The 20795-nt window shown below is 39.7% G+C and overlaps 1 protein-coding gene across 1 annotated transcript in view; it reads right to left on the bottom strand.

Moving 5' to 3' along the window:
- tmtopsb (teleost multiple tissue opsin b) overlaps nt 1–16653 on the bottom strand; it is a 41150-nt gene extending 24497 nt beyond the window's left edge. The window contains exons 1-2 of the mRNA XM_084102552.1: nt 16275–16653; nt 4479–4807 (exon numbers count right to left, since the gene is read on the bottom strand). Of these exons, the coding sequence (XP_083958678.1) occupies nt 4479–4807; nt 16275–16638 (693 nt within the window). The 5' untranslated portion in view covers nt 16639–16653. The remainder of the gene's footprint in view (nt 1–4478; nt 4808–16274) is intronic.
- Nucleotides 16654–20795: the final 4142 nt, after the last annotated feature.

Genomic DNA, 20795 nt, shown 5'->3' with positions numbered 1-20795 from the left:
TTTCAGCTTAATCGAAGAGCCGGTTACTATGTGTAATATAACATCATGTGGCATTTTTTATCACCCCCTTTGAGATTTATCAGAGTGGAGGGTGAATATATTTGACACCTGTCCCCCTAGGACTCCACCGCATCGAACGGTCAGAGTCGCATCTCGAATAAACACACAGGGTGCTAATTGTCCAAAAGACTCTGAGCTTATCAGCATTCCGTCTCTGCGCCTGTGGTTCAATACCATCGGTGTGAAGCTACAATCACTCTTATACAGTGGAGACGACACACTAGTTATCTGATCTCATGCTGCGATTGGCCTATAATTGCCTTGCATTAAATGACATCTAAATAAATTGAAGGCAGCGGATAAGGAAAAATGCCTTTGATCAAATTCAATGATTTTATCATCTTCAGGACACCATTATGCAAATGATTTTGTGTGAGGTGTCAATGCACACTCTCTAAGCATCTACATGAATCATATGAACTGTTATATGCTGTTGGCAATGACGTTCCTAATGGTCTACCCTATTTATAGGCCCACTGTAAATAACTCTCAATAACTTGAATGGTGGTATAAAGTTAAATGTCATGTAGAGGTGAAAACCGCAAATCTTGAGCACTTAAGCACTTAACCCTGGGTTGCTGCAAAGGGACTAATGGTGCAATTGGATCCCCGGGGCCAGTTCCGTAAACATAGCCGCCAAGTTAAGACCATGTCTTAAGAACTAGTCTGACAAACTAGCAATTAGTTACAACTAATCAGTCCTTCTTTTTGTATTCAAATTAGACCAGTCTACCTTTTCATGTAGGCCTAACTGATTTAAAATAGCTCTGAACAGTCTTGAAGAAGAAAAAAAAAACTTGTAAGACTAGTAAGACTAGTCAGTTTATGCAACCAGACCCTGGTTAGTGAGGAAGTGTGCCACAAAATGTTATATACAGATTTTTTTTTTTCTCAATTGACAAAACTTAGTGTTAAGATGCAGAGCAAAGGCAATATCTGTACATGCATCTATATCGGCAATGACAAAAATATATCAAGACAGAGTCAGATGTGGGAGTGGCCTAAACTACAGTACCAAAAAGTTTGGGGTCAGTAAGATATTTTGATAATGCTTTATAAGGGTCCAATTCTCACTGTAAACTAGTTGCTTATTAGCATGCATATATTACTAGGATATTTATTAGTACTTATGAAGCACATATTACTGCCTTATTCTACATCTTTAATCTTACCCAAATCCTAAACTTAACAACTACCTTACTAACTATTAATAAGCATTAATTAGGAGTTTACTGTTCATTTTATTACAATTTAGAATGACATTTTTTCTATTTTAATATATTTTTCAAATGTAATTTTGTTCCTGTAATGGCAAAGCATCTTTAATCCAGTCTTCAGTGTCACATGATCCTTCAGAAATCATTCTAATATGCTGATTTACCGCTCAAGAATCATTTCTTATTATTATCAATGTTGACAACTCTTTAACATAGAAACTGTGACTGTTTTCAAGATTCTTTGATGAATAAAGTATATGACAGGCAAAATAAAAGGAGACTGCAAGGTTATAAGCCCTTTGAGGTACCCATTCTAAAGGTTTGTTTCCCTCTCTGCCCTTTTGAGATAGTAACTCGTTAATTGGAAATGATTTCCGCTCAGGCTTAAGGAGATACCTCCCTTTGTTCCTGCATCTATCAACACAAGCCCAGGCTCAAAGTTATCTGCTCTCACAAACATGTATCTGTCAGAGAAGCAAAGTCTTTTCACCTCTGAGGTTAGATCACACCACTAATGTCTAGCGATAAGTCTTGACCTAAATACAGTACTGTGATGCAACACATACAGTATAACTGTGGCTTGACACACAGTTCATTGCGGATGACACTGTGCATGAATCTATAAGACATTCAGACCAAAATGAGATTCAGCAGAGTTTTCGCACGGCAAAAGAACCTTTCTGAAAGTGCTTATGTTAATGCAATGACACATGCTGAGCGATTTGAGTTGCTGTTGAATGAAGTGAAACGAAAAGGTGACGCTTCCAGTTCTCAAAGCATCAATGGCCCATTTTAGACAGGGCTAATTTACATAAACATGAATGTTTTAATTTCCAATCTCTCTCAGAACATCACAGTATATTTAAAGTGCTGAAACATCCATTTCATACATTGTACTCCATTTAGACGCAGAGATTTTTCATTCATTGTTGCTTTTGAAAAGTAATTCAGTTGCAAATCAAAGCATTCTGTTGTGTCAGTGCATTTGATGTAAGCGGCTGGTGGCCTCTGTTAGCTCATCCACTCGGCGAGGGGGCGGGAGGAAGGAAAGGAATTGTGGGAGCTTTGAGAGCACTTGTTTTGTGTTTACTTCAGAAAAATGGGCCACTCTGGGTAATCAAATAAAAACTACTTCTCAATTGAAATGTTATTTTCTTCCCATTTCCATGCAAATTCTGACACGATTTGCTCTGTGCCTTACGTAATATGGGGTTTAATTTGCATTCAAGAAGTTTCACACTAAACACTGAGAATAACTGTCAACAACAGTAAATTGTTGCTGACTGCCAGGGCGTTGATCATCGGACAACACGGAACATTTCCCGTCGAGAATGAATTAATCTTGCTTTCTCTGGTAAATTGGAATTTAAACCACAGGTCGAGAGGCCTGCTGAGTGGTTTTGTCAATTAATGGTGCAAAAAGGTCATTGTGAAAACTCATAACAATTTATGAATATTACGCTAATTGAAGCTGAAGTTCGTCTAGGTACGTTTCTCTAGTCTAAGGTTGCATACGTCATTTGCTTCATTTTCTCTGCAAAGTAATGTAAAGGAGTTTTCCACACAAGAACATTTTGTTTTTCCTGCAATTGTATAACACATTTCAATACAATAATGTTACTTCATGATAAAATATTAAAACAGATGCCTTGATCTACACTTTTGTTGCTTGTAGTTGGGGGAAATTCATGAATTCTGAATTGTTTATTTGCACATGCTGTTTGAATTAAGCAACTGATTCACTAAAGGAATGATCTAAATCATGTAACAGTGCAAAAACGATCTAAAATTAATGCTGAATGCAATTTGTATGGTGTAATTCCCTATCTTGCAGCCCGAATCTGAGTGTTGAGTTCTGTAGGATGCAGCAGACTACCTTGATCTGGCATAATGTATTCCTGCGATGGCAAAGCTGAATTTTCAGCATCATTACTCCAGGCTTCCATCACATGATCCGTTAGAAATCATAATAATATGCTGATTTACTGCCCAAGAAACATTTCTTATTATTATCACTGTTGAAAACAGATGTGCTGCTTAACCTTGATACATTTGTTAGGATTCTTTCAAAAGACCAGCATTTATTTGAAATAGAAACCTTTTATAATTTTGTAAAAAAAAAAAAATTTGATCACATTTGATCAATTTAATGTGTCCTTGCTGAATAAAAGTATTAATTTAACATCTACTGACCCCAAACTTCTGAACAGTAGTGTACACTTACACTACAGAAACAATTAGCAGTACTAACGCTTCTTCGTTTTATTTTTAAATATTTTGTCTCGTGGCAGTTTCCTCTTTGTCTTTCTCATTTACTATTTAAATGCGGAGATATAGTGAAAACAATGACTACGTTTACATGCAGCCAATAACCCGTTCAAAACCGGAATATTAGCAATAACCCGGTCGCGCACGGCTATGTAAACACCGGCAAAAACCCGGATATGCTCATATCCCGGTTTTTAAAAACCCGGATATGATCCCTGGGGTACCCCTTTTCTAACCTGAATATTTGGTCATGTAAACGCGTATCGGCATATCCCCATCAAAAGGAACATTGATTTGTGTTCTGCGCATGTTCTATTCGCAAGGAATCTTGGTCTTTTGAGGAGAGACGGCGCATATAAAAACCCGCGTGCAGTATACCGGAAGTAAACAAGAAGTAGAGGTAAACATGACGAGACACAGCACAGCACCACACTTTTGGAGCGAGGAGGAAAGCGCAAACCAAGGTGACCGCTATCTGCCCCGAACTATTCATTATCCGCGTACTGCTGCTGTTGTTGTTGTCTTTGGATACAGGAAGAAGAATCGGAAATGACGCATATTGCGTCTTAAGGTTGTCCGTACGTCCAGACGCTAACCGTGCGTCGCCGTTTACATCGGGATATTGCCAATTGATTACAAATTCCATGTATACAGGAGTAACTCTCTCTGCTCACGCATGTAAACGGGTTATTCCGAATGTTTCAGAAACCCAAATAGTGACCTTAACCCGACCATAACCCGAATATTGACAGCTTGTAAACGTAGTCAATGACGCAACATTACTCAAAGAGCTGCGTGTGAGAAAAGCACTTAATTCAATGCTTAATTTAATGCCAAGTCTCTATACAAATTACATAATGGTCTGTAACTTTAGGCAGAAAGCTTCTTTGAAACCAATAACTCATAGTAGACGGTAATAGTTTTGACACCTACCTGTGTGATAGCCTGGAGGAGTCTTCCATAGCTGTAGACAATCACGATAAAAGGGAGAATAAGGCAGAAGAAAAACAGACAGACAATGTAAGACACGTTGTTGGCCGTCCTGGCGGCCCAGTTGACACTGCATGTGGTGCCGGGACCCTCCGGACCATAGCAGCTCCATCCAAACAGTGGTGGAAGAGTCCAAACCATGGAATATATCCAGGAGAAGGCAATACCCATGGCCACCTTTCTGTAATTGGTAGAGTCGGCCTGCGTGGCCCCCATCATGGTGCAGTAGCGCTCGTAAGAGAGCACCGCCAGCAAGATTAGAGACACGACACCTGTACAAACAGAAGAGAGATACAGACAACACAACGCTCTGTTATGAGTAATAGCTTCGGTCCTGGGTTGCTAACAGATCATTATTGCCTTTGAGGGTTTGTTTACATCAAGTAAAAAAAGTCCAAAATCTGCAGATTTATCGCATGCACTGCAAAAATACATCAAGCTCAGTGCTGTTGGTTTACCTTGCTTAACAGGAAAAATGAGAATTTAGATGCACATTTTTCAAAGTTGTAAATAAAACAGATTATTGGATTGTTTTACAAGGAAATACTATGTCAGTTTTATTAAATCGAAATTTAATTCAATGTGTTAATTGTGTTTCTTTGTAATCTTTTGAGAAATTTGACTAAAATTGTTTCAAAGTGTCACACTGTGGTTTCCTCAGGAACAGACTGAAGACTCCAATTATAGATACAAACTCAAAACTTTAATAATAGTACTCTGGAACAAGCAGACAGGCAGGGAAAACACACATAAACACAACGGAGATCAGACAAAGACTGAAAGACGGTGCATCTTAAATAGCAAACAGAAACAAGATAATTAATCATACACAGCTGGGACAAATTAACTTATAATGATAGTACCCATAGAAACGAAGGAGTGGTGGGAAAAGAACAAAGGAAAACAGGAACCAATCAAAACACAAACTGGAAGTCCAAACATGCACTGACATGTGACACAAAGTAAATCATACAATTTTTTTTTTTTTCACTGTTCCTGTTTTGCATCTGTAGCTTTTTTTAAATAACTATTTTAAAAAAAAATTGTAATTTTAACAAAATAAAAAGACTGTAAAAAAAGCAACATTAAGTTCCCTTACTCTTTACAAGTGAAAAACAGAAAATAAAAATAGATCTAATGGGACATTTTTTTATAGTAAAATACTGTAGTTTTTGGAAGTGAAAAACAACGGCTCATCTTAAAACAGCATTGAAAAACCTTACACTGACATTCCCAGAATTCTCTGTTACACTTCACATTTGAAATAAATTTCTTCTTAGCTTTTGCTTATCAGTTATGTACATAAGGGTTTTATGCTAAATCTTATGTTGTGAAATTAATGTTTGTTTGTTGCATAACTTGCATCATTTTAGTGTTGTGTGTTTCCATAATGGTGTTTTGTTTTTGTGTACACTGTGTGCCTTCTACAGTATTAGTATTTATGAACTTAGTATATAGTATATATACTTAGTATATATTAGTATTAGTATATATGAACTTTGATTCATCATGTGGCTTTTTCTTCACCACCTGTGCTTTTAAGGTTCTTGTCAGTTTTTCTCAAAAGTATAAAGGTCATTTTAGTAATTTGATATATAAACATTATTTCAGGTAATGAAATATACATTTTATTTTACTGTAAATTTAAGACTTAAAGTGTTGCAACAATATATATATATATATACAGTGAGGAAAATAAGTATTTGAACACCCTGCTATTTTGCAAGTTCTCCCACTTAGAAATCATGGAGGGGTCTGAAATTGTCATCGTAGGTGCATGTCCACTGTGAGAGACATAATCTAAAAAAAAAAATCCAGAAATCACAATGTATGATTTTTTAACTATTTATTTGTATGATACAGCTGCAAATAAGTATTTGAACACCTGAGAAAATCAATGTTAATATTTGGTACAGTAGCCTTTGTTTGCAATTACAGAGGTCAAACGTTTCCTGTAGTTTTTCACCAGGTTTGCACACACTGCAGGAGGGATTTTGGCCCACTCCTCCACACAGATCTTCTCTAGATCAGTCAGGTTTCTGGGCTGTCGCTGAGAAACACGGAGTTTGAGCTCCCTCCAAAGATTCTCTATTGGGTTTAGGTCTGGAGACTGGCTAGGCCACGCCAGAACCTTGATATGCTTCTTACAGAGCCACTCCTTGGTTATCCTGGCTGTGTGCTTCGGGTCCTTGTCATGTTGGAAGACCCAGCCTCGACCCATCTTCAATGCTCTAACTGAGGGAAGGAGGTTGTTCCCCAAAATCTCGCAATACATGGCCCCGGTCATCCTCTCCTAAATACAGTGCAGTCGCCCTGTCCCATGTGCAGTAAAACACCCCCACGTTTAGTGGAATTATGACCAAAAAGTTCTATTTTGGTCTCATCTGACCACATGACTTTCTCCCATGACTCCTCTGGATCATCCAAATGGTCATTGGCAAACTTAAGACGGGCCTTGACATGTGCTGGTTTAAGCAGGGGAACCTTCCGTGCCATGCATGATTTCAAACCATGACGTCTTAGTGTATTACCAACAGTAACCTTGGAAACGGTGGTCCCAGCTCTTTTCAGGTCATTGACCAGCTCCTCCCGTGTAGTTCTGGGCTGATTTCTCACCTTTCTTAGGATCATTGAGACCCCACGAGGTGAGATCTTGCATGGAGCCCCAGTCCGAGGGAGATTGACAGTCAGGTTTAGCTTCTTCCATTTTCTAATGATTGCTCCAACAGTGGACCTTTTTTCACCAAGCTGCTTGGCAATTTCCCCGTAGCCCTTTCCAGCCTTGTCGAGGTGTACAATTTTGTCTCTAGTGTCTTTGGACAGCTCTTTGGTCTTGGCCATGTTAGTAGTTGGATTCTTACTGATTGTATGGGGTGGACAGGTGTCTTTATGCAGCTAACGACCTCAAACTGGTGCATCTAATTTAGGATAATAAATGGAGTGGAGGTGGACATTTTAAAGGCAGACTAACAGGTCTTTGAGGGTCAGAATTCTAGCTGATAGACAGGTGTTCAAATACTTATTTGCAGCTGTATCATACAAATAAATAGTTAAAAAATCATATATTGTGATTTCTGGATTTTTTTTTTTAGATTATGTCTCTCACAGTGGACATGCACCTACAATGACAATTTCAGACCCCTCCATGATTTCCAAGTGGGAGAACTTGCAAAATAGCAGGGTGTTCAAATACTTATTTTCCTCACTGTATATATTTTTTTTTTACAGTAAAGGCCTGGCAACCACAGCTGCCTTTTTTATTGTACTGTAATTTTCAGAGATCTTTTTTTTACAGTGCCATAAGTAATAAGAACCAGATCTCAAAGTGTTATTCGTCTCATTTATCGAGTTCCTCTTCAGAAAACCTGCTTTAGTGGGGTTTTTTTCAGTGTTTTTTTTTGTTAGAGGAAGCTGATTTACATTGGTAATTTACAGTCTGAACAAGGCAAACATCCTTATCAGTGCACCACACTGTACACATGCAGACAGCTTTTTGTGTATCTTGTAAGGGACACTTCTGTTGCATTGTGCACACCTCCTCTGTCATTGTACAGTGTTCTGTCATTTGTGCTGGCAAAACCAAAAAACCCAGGTGGATCTTAAAATATCTCACCTGAAACAGAAGGCAGCTATTATGTCACTGCCATTTTAACTGTGAAGAGCAGGTGTTCACACTCATTTGAGATGTGACTAACTGCAAGGTCTTTTGGTAACGCACAAGGGAGTGTGTATACTCACGATCAAGCCAAATGTATAATAGTGAAGTAAAGGTGTCAAATGTGCCGGTACTTCGATACCAAGTTGATGCAACAAACAATAACAAAACAGTTCTACTTTTAGTACAGAGTACAGACTCAATTCAGTGCATGATTTATGAACTCGAGAAACGACTTTAATTTGTAGCAAACAAATACAGGATTATAATAACAAAGTGTTTACCCTACCACATTTATTATTCAAATGTGTAGACACATTAGGCTTAATTAAGCAAAGAAATAAGGACTCTACTATACTTTTTTTTTTTTTTTTAATCAGCCAAGTGGTCAATTTGTGGCATTTAGGTTTGTTGTTATTGTTGTTGTTGTGTGAATTCGCAGAGTTCACCAAACTTTGTTAAGCAAAAAAAGACAAAACTTCCAATGTGCTTATGTTTCCGGTCTCTTGTGTGAACTCTTTGGGAGATCATTTCATGAAAATTATCTCTCAAAATCCTGGCATCTTCATCATAAAGAAAGCTTCCTAGAAAGACCTTTGCTCAAGAATTGTTCAAAGAGACTATTAGCTTGAATATTTAAAAGCCTGAAAAAAAATATCTCGAGAACATTTTGAATGTTAATAGTCATATTTCCCTGCCTGATATGTGTGTGTATATAAAACCTACACCGTGTAAAATCTGGATGAAGCTATGTTTTCATGAGCCTGACAATGTGTTTGCTATATTGATGATTCAAAGAATAAAGACTGATATTTCTTACAAGCTTAATACAAGTATTAGCATTGTTAGTGTAATTTATTCAAGGTAGATAATCAGTGAAAGAAATCTATAGTCCACTGCTTACAAATAACATCATTATGGCATTAGACATTGTGAACGAGTAATGAAGCAACTTAAATCATATATGCATGGCGGTTCCTGATGAAAACTAATCAAGAAAGCGAGTAATGAGCCTTTTCAAAGCAATGAGAGGCATTTGTCAACAGGTTTTCAAGGAGTGGAACTGATTACAGAGCTTTTCTCCATATAAAGCACACTTAGTTCTCCCATAAGCACAGTTTTATCAAACCAATGTTGATTAATTCTGCTTTGTTTAGCCAAGGTCCCTGACCGGTCATTTAGGTTTTGACAATTACAACGAATCAACAATATTCTTTAATTACCAACTAGGTTGTACTTTTAGAGTTTATAAGCACTGATGTAAAAATCTGTTGTCATATAATACAGACCAATTCGATCTTAAGGGCTGCTGGCGTCAGAAAAGTGACACCTGTTAATTAACCACAAAACAGCTATTCTACTGACTGGAAATACTACACTCATCTCTGCCCCATCAGAGCCTGTGTTATGGGTCAAGTAAAGGACAGCCCACAACTCTTTTCCCTGAAAACAGTTCTCCACACCTTCAGGTCGATTGCTAAACCCCAATCAGGAGAAGAATACACCTCTACCCTGGTGTGTTTATTCCAATTATGGAGACTTATGGGCCTTTTCAACTGTACACTGTAAAATGTTTTCATCATCTTTGTTTCCAATAATTTGTCATTTATTGTTGAGTTAATGAGTTTTCAACTCATTTAATAGTTCCAACTTCACTTTCTTCATCAGTAAATAAATTAAAAGTGGTTAAAAAGTGCAATGAACTTATTACTGTGGGTTGTAACCTTGGCAAGTTTTCAATTTTATTGGGCTGAACTTTTTTAGTGTACTTTCGAGCATTTCTTTTTGGTGTAGACTTGAGTCTTTTATTGTTCACATCCCTATACAAACATTTAGGCTACTACGTGCCACCACGTTATGGTATCAGATCATGTACTTTGGAATAGCACTACAGTGTATTGCAGTCTGTGGTATATTTCCAGAAACATGGTACTATAGTACACTTTTTGTGCACAATATGTTCCATAAACGAAAGCATATAACCAGTATGAGTTTAATCTATCAACAAGAAAACATCCTTTTAAACTGATTGCCATCTATGGGCCGAGGGGAGTTATCCTGCTTTCCTATTATGTGTAAACATATATATTTTGGATGAAGCAGCTATGATGTTTAGGCCTATGTTACAGGTGCATTCGTTTTTGTATTCTGTGCTATAAAGAAAAAAAATCAAGAAACCACACGTAAAATAAAAAAAATAAAGGACAGAATCACAAAAAATGTCAAATGTTGAAAAAATATTTATCATAAAGAATGTGTAGATATCACTATGATGTATTTTAATAATAATAATAATAATAATAATAATAATAATAAACAGACCAAACAACGTTGGTGGGACGATGTAGCTATATTTGGGTCTTTATACGGCAATAAATGGTAACACTTTAGAATACTGTTCTTTCATTAATGAATAACAGGAACAAAATAGTAACAGCCTATTAACATTCTAGTAACTACTATTAACTAGAAACTTTGATTAATGAATTAGTAAGTTATAGTGCTCAGTCGAATGTGGTAGTTCACTATTAGCTAATCAGTAACTACTATTTTTCATACCTCACTGAAGACTAGAACTACTATATACAGGTTCATAATTAATATTAATAATGAATAATGTATAATATAAGGTAATGGAAACCCATTAGTAATTAATCAAGTGTTACTACATCCTTCTAAAGGAACTACTAATAATTTGAATCAGTTTTCTAAAGTGAAAAGCTTGATAACTACCTAATATTGACCAAAGTCATTGTAAGCTTTTGAGGCTTTTGTAAAGTTTTGGATAGTAATGACTCAAGTGTTACTACATCTTTCCAAAGGAACTACTAATTATTTGGATCAGTATTCTAAAGTGAAGATCACACACTAGTAATGACTAAAGTGTTACCAAATCCATCGGAAGAAATTGCGGGTCTTTTGCGGGGCGCTGATTGCCGCTAAGGACCTTCACTCTTTCTGCGTGGTCTGCTTGGGCCTCAAACACGCTCAAGAAGCCTTGGAGAACCCAGAAAATTGCAGTCAGTGCCTTATGCTGCCCAATAAGCTTTTGCGACACCGTCTTAAAGTCGCAGCGACCCAGTGCGCCGAGCTCTGCCTTTCTGACTCGGATGGGGGACCAGTGACGACAATGCGCTACGGGGGCCTCCCGGGCACTACTTCACTTAATTGGGCTGACTAGCCCGATCCTGCGTTCCCCGAAGAGGACATCTTCGCGGGCAACCTCCCGCTCGTCAACGAACCGGCCGGTTCTGGCGACGACGATGGCGTGGCCCTTCTTGGGGTCTCAGAGGACGAGGAGGCCATCCCGCCCTCTGGCGTTCCCCAGGCCTACGCCCCCGCGGCCTTGCCTCAGTCCATCCTCCTGGAAGTGTGTGAGCGAGCGGCCGCTCGCCTCAACATTGAGTGGCCGGCTCCACAGAGCGCCACCGACCAGGAAAGGGACATTTATGAAGGAAAAGTGCTGGGACCCCCTCCCGGTTCGAGGAAACAACTCTTTCCTGTCCTTCCAGCGTGCGCGAAGCACATGAGGCACAACTGGAGCGACCCGCTCGATCTCAAGCACGGTCTCACAGGCCTTGAGGTGAAGAATATGGCGGCTCTTGGCATGGGTGACCCCCCGCTATCGAGCCGTCCTTCACCAGGCACCTTAACCCCACACAGGGTGGGCTGCTCGCTCCCCCTAAGCCAGTCTTGCCCAACAAGATGGACCGTTTTTCTGCCTCAGTTCACCAGGCCACTTACAAGTCCTCGGCCTTGGCTGTCAGGGCTCTGAACGTCTCTTCCCTCCTCTCCTCTTACCAGGCGGAGATCTAGCTGGAAAAGGGAACCCCTTCTCTACCATTGTGGAAGGAGATCCTTACGGTTAACGACCTCGTCCTCCGTAACGCTCGTCAGGCCGTCCAAGCCTGTGGGCGCTCTATGGCGCTTTCTGTGGTGGGAGAGCACACACTCTGACTTAACCTATCGGGCCTTCCTGACAGTGAGAAGAGGCGTATTGCCGTCGCATTGATGCAGCAACGATGTGATGACAAAAAGAAGGAGGATGAGGCCTTTAAGTTATGCCTTCCCAGTGTGCATTTGCCTAACCACCCTGTCACAAGATGAAATTTCCATCAGGGCAAGGAAAGGCCCCGCAACAACTCGCCCGCGCCATAAAACGGAACGACTGGTTCACATCGGTCGATCTGAAAGATGCTTTCTTCCACATTTATCCGCCTCACAGGAAGTTTCTTCGTTTCGCCTACCAAAGCACACAGTTCTGCCGTTCAGGCTCTCGTTAAGCCCTCGGACCTTCTGTCTGTGTGTGGAGGCGGGCTTAGCACCCATGAGAATGTCAGGTCTGAGGATTTCGAAATATATAGACGATTGGCTCATTATAGCCGAATCGAAGGAGAAAGTATTGCAGGACACCTGCCGTGTGCTCGCGCACATCACATCTCTCAGGTTCAGGGTGAATGTGAACAAGAGCAATTTTACACCCAGTCAAAATGTGATTTTCCTGGGCTTGGATTGAACTCAGTCTCCATGCGAGCGTGTCTCTCTCAAGAGCGCGTTCTCTCTCTAATTAACTGTCTGTCGCAGTTCAAAAGAGGGGGCGAAAGTACAATATCGTCTCAGACTGCAGGGTCTTATGGCTTCATCTATGCAGGTTTTGCCGCTGGGACTCCTGAGAATGAGAGCGTTCATGAAATGGGTTTTGTCACTACATTTCAGCCCGATACGTGATGTTTGCCACTCTGTAACTGCTCGGCGGCATTGCACCACTGGAAGAGCGCAGACTTTTACGCACAGGGAACCCCTCTGAGGACGGTTATGATGCGGAAAGTTGTGACGACAGATGTGCCCTTAACAGGCTGGGGTGCCACCCAGGAGGGCAGAACGGTGAACGGTTTGTGGCTGAGCAGACTACGTTCAACCGTAGATCTATTCGCCTCGCGCGAAAACTACCATTGTCCTATGTTCTTCTCGCTAAAGGACGTGGACTTGCCCCTCGGGGTAGATGCACTGGCCCACCCATGGCCCAAAGTGCTGCTGTATGCTTTTCCTCCCCTGTGCCTGATAATTCCCACACTGGCCAGGGTAAGAGATCAGGGCCTGTCTCTCATTCTGATAGCACCCAGGTGGCCCAAAGCACCATGGCTGGCGGAGATAATCCCTCTGTTATATGCTGAGCCGTGGCACCTCCCCCTCCATACACCTATTGTCCCAAGTGAATGGGGAGATTTATCACCTATACCCGGACAGGGTGGCTCTCTGGGCCTGGCCCGTGAGAGGACGAACCTAAGCGCACTGGGGCTTTCGCCGCGTGTGATTGCTACTATACAGAATGCCAGGGCCGTTTCTACACGGTCCTTATATGGTTGTAAGTGGCAAGTGTTTGAAGGGTGGTGTGATGGGTGTGGTCTCACATCATATCAGTGTTCAGTTCCTGATATTTTGTGTTTCCTTCAAGACCTCATGGAAAAAGGGAGGTCTTTTCCACAATTAAGGTCTACCTGGCTGCGATTTCTACCTGTCATGTGGGTTTTAAGGACTCAACAGTCAGGCGGCATCCTCTAATCCGCAGATTTATGAAGGGTGCCCGTCGCTCTTTGCCAGTCGTCAGGAGAACTGTTCCTGAGTGGGACCTCTCCATGGTGCTGGAGGCTCTGTCTCAATATCCTTTTGAGCCTCAGGGAAGTATTTCCCTAAAGCATCTTTCAAGATGGCATTGCTCTTGGCCTTGGCGTCAGCTAAACGTGTCAGTGAGTTACATGCACTCTCGGTTCATTCCTTGTGCACTAAAGTCTCTCTTAATGGAGATAAGGTTTCCCTTAAGCCTAATCCGGCCTTCATGCCGAAATGCTTCCCTGCGTTCACATCGGAGGTGTTAGAGTTGTCCGCTTTTCACCCTCCGCCTTTTTCCTCCGTGGAGGATCAGAGGCTGAATGCTCTGTGTCCTGTCTGTGCCTTACAGACATATATGACCAGGACCAGTGTTTTCCGGAAGAGCGACCAACTCTTTTTTTCATGGGCGCCCCCTCATAGAGGGAGTCCCATATCTAAGCAACGCCTCTCACACTGGCTTGTGGATGCTATAGCTTTGGCATATGAATCTAAGGGAGTGCAGCCCCCAGGGGACATAAGTGCTCATTCCACGAGGGGCTTAGCCGCCTCTTGGGCTTTGTTTAGGGGAGTGTCACTGCAGGACATCTGTTCCGCTGCCAGTTGGGCTTCTCCTCATACCTTTGTGCGTTATTACCAGGTGGATGTCACCAGAATCTCGGTAGCACATTCTGTTTTAGGGGTGGGGTCTTCTTAGCCCCTCCCTGCAACCCCATTAGAAGTAAAGAATATGGGGTGAATGGGCTGGCAGGCCATGCGCATTCCTGTCACTAAGCATGCATTTACATTCCTTCCTGGGTGTATATATACACATATATGTGTTGCTGGGATTGTTATTGTGTGTGTGCCCCATACATGTTTCATGTCCTGCATGTGCAAAGCAGGTATGTGTATGCGTTAGGATTGCAGGTTCCTGATTATGGGACGTGTCAGGCACCGCCTCCCTGGGGTGACCGTCCTTCTCTGGCTTACAGAACCTCACTGTGAGTGTATTGGACAATCGGGGAGCTGTCCATGTCTCTCCCATAGGTGGATCTCGAACACGAGATGATGAAAGAGAACAATAGGTTACTATCATAACCCCGGTTCTCTGAAACTTAGAGTGAAGAGATCCACCAGCTTTGCCCCGCTTGCCGCACAAGAAGCGAATATACTTACTGGAGAATAGCAGCGCTTGCAAGCGTTATATGCCCTCAGGTAAGGGGGAGAGACCTTACCTGGCATTGGCTGTGTGCTTCTGTCTGTCTAGCCAGACTTGTTTCAATTGGATACTTCTGCAGAGCCATAGGTGGATCTCTCCACTCGATGTTTCAGAGAACCGGGGTTATGATAGTAACCTATTGTTATCATGTTTTTCACTTAATTAGTAGTTCCTGTAGTAACACTTGAGTCAGTACAAGTGGGTTACCATTACCTTTTATTATAAATTATGCATTATTCATGTTAATTATGAACCTGTATAATGTAGTTATCTGGGAGGTAGCCTATGAAAAAAAGTTTTGTAACTGATTAGCTAATAGTGAACTACCATATTCAACAGCGCTATTAGCCTACTTACTACTGTGTTAATCAGAGTTTTTTGTTAGTTAATAGTAGTTACTAGAATGTTAATAGTGCGTTACTCTCATTTGTTCCTGTGTTATTCATTAATGAAGGAACAGTTTTCTAAATTGTTACCCAACAAACCTTCCAACATTAATGGGGAATCTGTGCCAACAACGGGTACAACAGCAAACATTCCACTTAAATAAGTTGCAATTGTTCATATTACTGCAACTTTTGGAATGGAAAAGACTTATAGAGTGGGCGTAGCGGCATCTGCCTGGCGAAAAAAAGCCCTGTTAAACTAGCAGCGCGAGCACGAGTCTGACAGGAGGCTTCTGAAGCGAGACGCTTTACCTCACGAGAAATAATGTCAAAGATTACTATTAAAACCATGCAAATTACACGATTGCTTTTCAGATATCATTTAAGTGTATAGGTTACCTAAAGGTAAGGAGGATTTTTAAAAGAAAATACGACTAGAACGCTGGTAGCTATATGGTCGGTATTCAAATTGCATAGTCATGATATAACTTGAGTTTAGAACGATAAGAAGTATAAAAATATATTTATACATATCCCTCTTTATTTCGCACTCTGTTCTGTTACTGGTAGAATTTTACTTCGAAAGACATGAACATTTTGACGACGACGTAATAGACGTATGAATAGTAGAGAATAATAGAGGGAATGTGCTAAAACATTATACAACGTTGAGAAAAAACGCATTTAGAATTTTAAAACATCGGTCGTATGAAGTAGGCTATCTAATAGGCTACACAAACGTTATCATAACACTTTCACGATTAAAAAAAAGAAGCGTTTTAATGTGGCTTGCGTGATTCCAAAGTAGCCTACCAAACTATCGCACCTGCACGCGAATCCTACTTTAATCGTTTATTGACATCGCTATAACATATAGCCTACAGACTCACCCAGAAATGAGTTTATGAAGCCATACCACACGCATCCCGCGCGTCCGATGAGCCACCGTCCCTGCGTACTGGCGGCGAAGCTGAACGGAGTGCCGAGGACGCACACCAGCAGATCACTGACTGCGATGCTCACCAGAAGATAGTTCATGGGCGAGCGCAGCACTTTGTAGCGACAGAACACAATGAGAACGAGCGTGTTGTTGAGAAACCCGAAAGTCCCGATGAATCCAAGGCACACCGCGACCACCAAGTGTCCCGTCGGGCTCAGACTGTGTTCTGAGTGATTCTCATCCAAATGCGCGCTGGTCCCGTCACCTCCTCCAGCGCACCACGCGCAACCCCGACTCATGTTGGACTCAATCATTGCACCATTAATTATGGCTTATGTAAAGGATTTAGTCAGTTTGGTTTTGAAACGAGAGTCTGTGCTTGGTAAAGTCGGTGGAGGGTTTTCTAACCCATTGTTTCAGTGGGACAGGAGTTCACCAAACGCTTAATGCAGAAGTAAATTATTGCCACAGAAAGAGGTTTCAAGATGTGGTCAAGCCAATTATGCCCCTCCTTGGGATGAATGGGAGTTTTTATTACCCCCCGCCTAGCTGACGTCTCAAGCTACCGATCTTCATATACCAATATGCCACTCTTTCCTCTTTCGTTTTTCACCCTTAAAGCCATTCCTTATTTATTCACCAAAATGTAAAATGCTAATTATAGCTTTAAGGGTGAAATAAACACAGTAAAAAGTAAAAATGTGAAAATAAGGAGGTAGGTTTATTTGATTTAACCTGAAAAATATTTAATAAAGTCAGGTTCATATTTATGACTTAAAACCAGCTACATGACGCATCCTTTTTAGGTTACCTGCATTATATTGTTTTTACTCTGTGCTATACAACATGGAAACTTGCATTATAAAATGGTCTACTAGACAGAAGCAGGTGAACCAATTAACAGATGCCAGGTCAAAGTCTGTTGAATGCTCACAAATTTCATAGAGAAAACACAATACAGATTCATGAGCAAATTCCTGCAGATTTATGTTTTTTATTTATTTTGTAACCTTTCTTTCTATTTCTCCATTGCGGTATACATTTTAAATATGACGTGTGATGGTAAAATATAAATTAAGCACTTTTATTCAAGTTAAAAATATTAAATTGGACAAAATCTGCATGGATCAATTATATTGCATGACTTTTAAGGGTCAGAGGTAAAAAACAACAACCTTCACTGTACTTTTTACCCATTTGTTGTTCATTTTAAAAATATTACAATCGTTTTTATTGATTTATTATTTATCAAATAACAATAATATTAATTACATTAATTATAGTATAGCCTAATTAAAGCAGTTAAGAGAGATTTTAATTCTACTTCATAAACTCTGAAAGTGCCCTTTGGAAACTCATAGGAAAATAAACTCAATGAAATTATGCTGTTTAAATATAATAAAATATTGTACTATGTGCAAACACTTATATCAATTATTGCATTAAGATTGTAATAGGTTTTTCTTAGAAGCAGCAAGGCTACATCAGCTGTCTCCTGAAAAAAAGATACATACAGTATGATGTATATGTATATATATTAAGTTATTCATAATTCACTCAATTTATGTTGCATACATTTTTATATATATTTTTTTAAACATACAGGCAACAAATTTGATTTCCAATATTCCAATTTTGTCTTTGCTGAACACTGACACCTGTGGGGAAAAAAATATTTTAAAAATGAGATCAAAATAAGATGCATTCAATGAGGGAACAGATTTTGTGGTCAATAAAACTTCAGTGTTTCTAAAAATAAAACATACCTTGGCTTTTCCTCTAGAAATCTACCTGTCCTCATTTGACTTATACATACATAGTTCAGAAATACAAATCGTTCATCTGCTTTTTTGGTTGCCTGATCAATAATTTCTTAGCATATTTACCTCTTCAAATTGATTCTTTTTGACAGGTGAGAGGTCAGGGAAAGCAATTTTCTCTCCCTATTTATCCATCTTTTTCCACAAGAGAAATCAGAGAATTGCTTCGCAATCAATTCTATTGATATGGGATTTCATTGTGTTTTTGTACCACCTATGATCTATCAGGGATGTTTTTAAAGAAAAGTATAAGAAAATCTAAGTGGAGTGAACTGTGCAACACGAAAGAGATCCATTCTCTGTATAATGATGCATCTTTGAATCAACGTTTTCCTGTTTCTTCTGATTCTATCATAAAATTGCAGTTTGTACAGTATAAAAATCATTAATTCAATGAAAAGTCCCCATAAAAGATGCAAACCCAACGTGTGTATATAAATCATCAGAAGATGGTCTTTAAAAGTAAGATCCCCATAAACTGCATGGGTTCCATGGCAACTTTACAAGCAAACTGTGCAGTAAGATTCCAGGTTAGGTTAAAAGTTAAATCACATTAGTTGGAAATAAAAAAATGAGAGGGGTATTACACTTTTGCTGATCAGCACTATGAAATGTCATGCACCACAATCTATCCTTCCCTCAGAAACCTACAAAAAGGAAAAGCTGTGAAAAAGCCAGCACCCCCTCTATGCGACGAATGGGACATTTTTGAGCCCTAAATATTTTTCCTATTAAACATTATTTTATCTTCCACCAATGGAGCTAGAGATCTGTATATTCTATCCCCTACCCCTAAACCTACCCAGAAAACCTATCACAGAAAACTTTCAGCATTTTTACATTTTCAAAATACATAGTTTAGTATGATACAAGCGGTTTTCCAAAACAATTTCCCCACAAATTCACAAATTGACTGGTATTACTATCTTTGTAGGAACATTTGGTCCCCATAATACCAGGACCACATACACACGCAAACGCACACACACACACACACACACACACAATTTCCACAAAAATATTAAGTAGGCTACCACAACTATTTTCACCATTGATAATAATAAGAAATGATTCTCGAAAACCAAATCAGCATTAGAATGAGTTCTGAAGGATCATGTGACACTGAAGACTGGAGTGATGGGTGTCAAAAATTCAGCTGTCCGAAATCGCATACTCTCGAGTAGGTACTTGTTTTGAATAAGTAATTACTTCGCAGCAGCTTGTGTGTGTAGTATGAATGTAATCTGTCATTGTCATGTGACCTACCAGTGTCAGTTACTTCGCTTCACTGCCATTCACAAATCCTCTCCCGTGGCCTCATGGGATAGTAAAGTGTCCATCGTATCCACAATGCCGAACCTCGTCAGAAGAAGTAGGTCATCCGGGAACTTTTTGCCTACTCTTTTATGAGTACTGTGGATTCAGACATACTTCTTTTGTCACATACTGTTTTTCGCCTATAGGGAAGTATGTGATTTCGGATACAGGCATGCAGCCTATGTCCCTTTAATAACTCTCAAAGCACATATCAGTCAGCATTACCGCTAAACATCTAAGCCTGATCAAGATCTAAAGGGCCAATGCTCATCAGTTCAGCTGTACAAAGTGAGTTTTAATTAACCAATGACACGGTAGGGGTGAAAAGTAGGGTATTAATTAGGATACGTTTTCATCTTTCGTCCGTACCTGTCATCTCTGAAAAGAAACAACAAATCTCCTAGCCAACACATTTTTTCTAATAATGTTAGGATGGCAAGGCAACACCATTGCAAAAGAAATCCATCCCTCCAGTGTGCTATCAGCTGGAAGGCTGCAGTTTATTGAATTTGCTCTGTGTGCAGTGCGCCACTCAAGGTCATAATAATGAAGTCTGATTAGTTCATATGGGTGGACATGAGGGAGGTGAATAGGTCTCAAGATAGAATGGGATTTGTTTCATATAGTCTTGCTCAGCTTCTTCTCTCACACATTAACCACACGCATGAACATACATTCATTCAAACACAATCACCCACATGAGCTTAGATTTAATTTGATTGTATTCACCATCACACCATAGGGGTCCTAGACTTTCTTGCAGAAATCGAAAGCCTGATAATGAGAGTGATACAAGTATGAGACAATAATAAAATAACATCCAAACACCTACAGACTGGGATGGATTAAGACTGAACTTGGAAGGGAAAAAAATCCGGCTGAAACTGACCCATAAGGTCTCATCACTGCTAGAGATTCACAATATATACTGGTTAATGTCCAATATTATAGATTTCTTAATTGTTTTTGGTAAATAATATCAGATACTTAATTGTGCATGCTCAATTTTGCCACCATCTAACATTCACTTAAAGTTAATCTTTAAAAACATAATGAAGTAACACTGAAAATGTAATCTGTAATCTCCAAATGAAGATGTATATCCATTTTTCATACTGCACATTTTAGTGTTGTGACGCTTGAATTCACTTGTAGCATTTAGAATGGTATAGTTTGTGTTTTATTTATACTTTATGTAAACAATAGTACTGACTTTTAAAATCAGTGACTAACATAGAAGTAACAACAACACTATATCCTTCACTATAAACTTGCTATTCATCAAATCCTTAAAAAAAGGCATATAACGATTTCCAGAAAAATATTAAAGCATC

The sequence above is a fragment of the Abramis brama genome (assembly GCF_963993115.1).
Source record: "Abramis brama genome assembly, chromosome: 24".
Classification (NCBI taxonomy): Eukaryota; Metazoa; Chordata; class Actinopteri; order Cypriniformes; family Leuciscidae; genus Abramis; species Abramis brama.
This window is presented reverse-complemented; position numbering and strand designations above follow the sequence as displayed.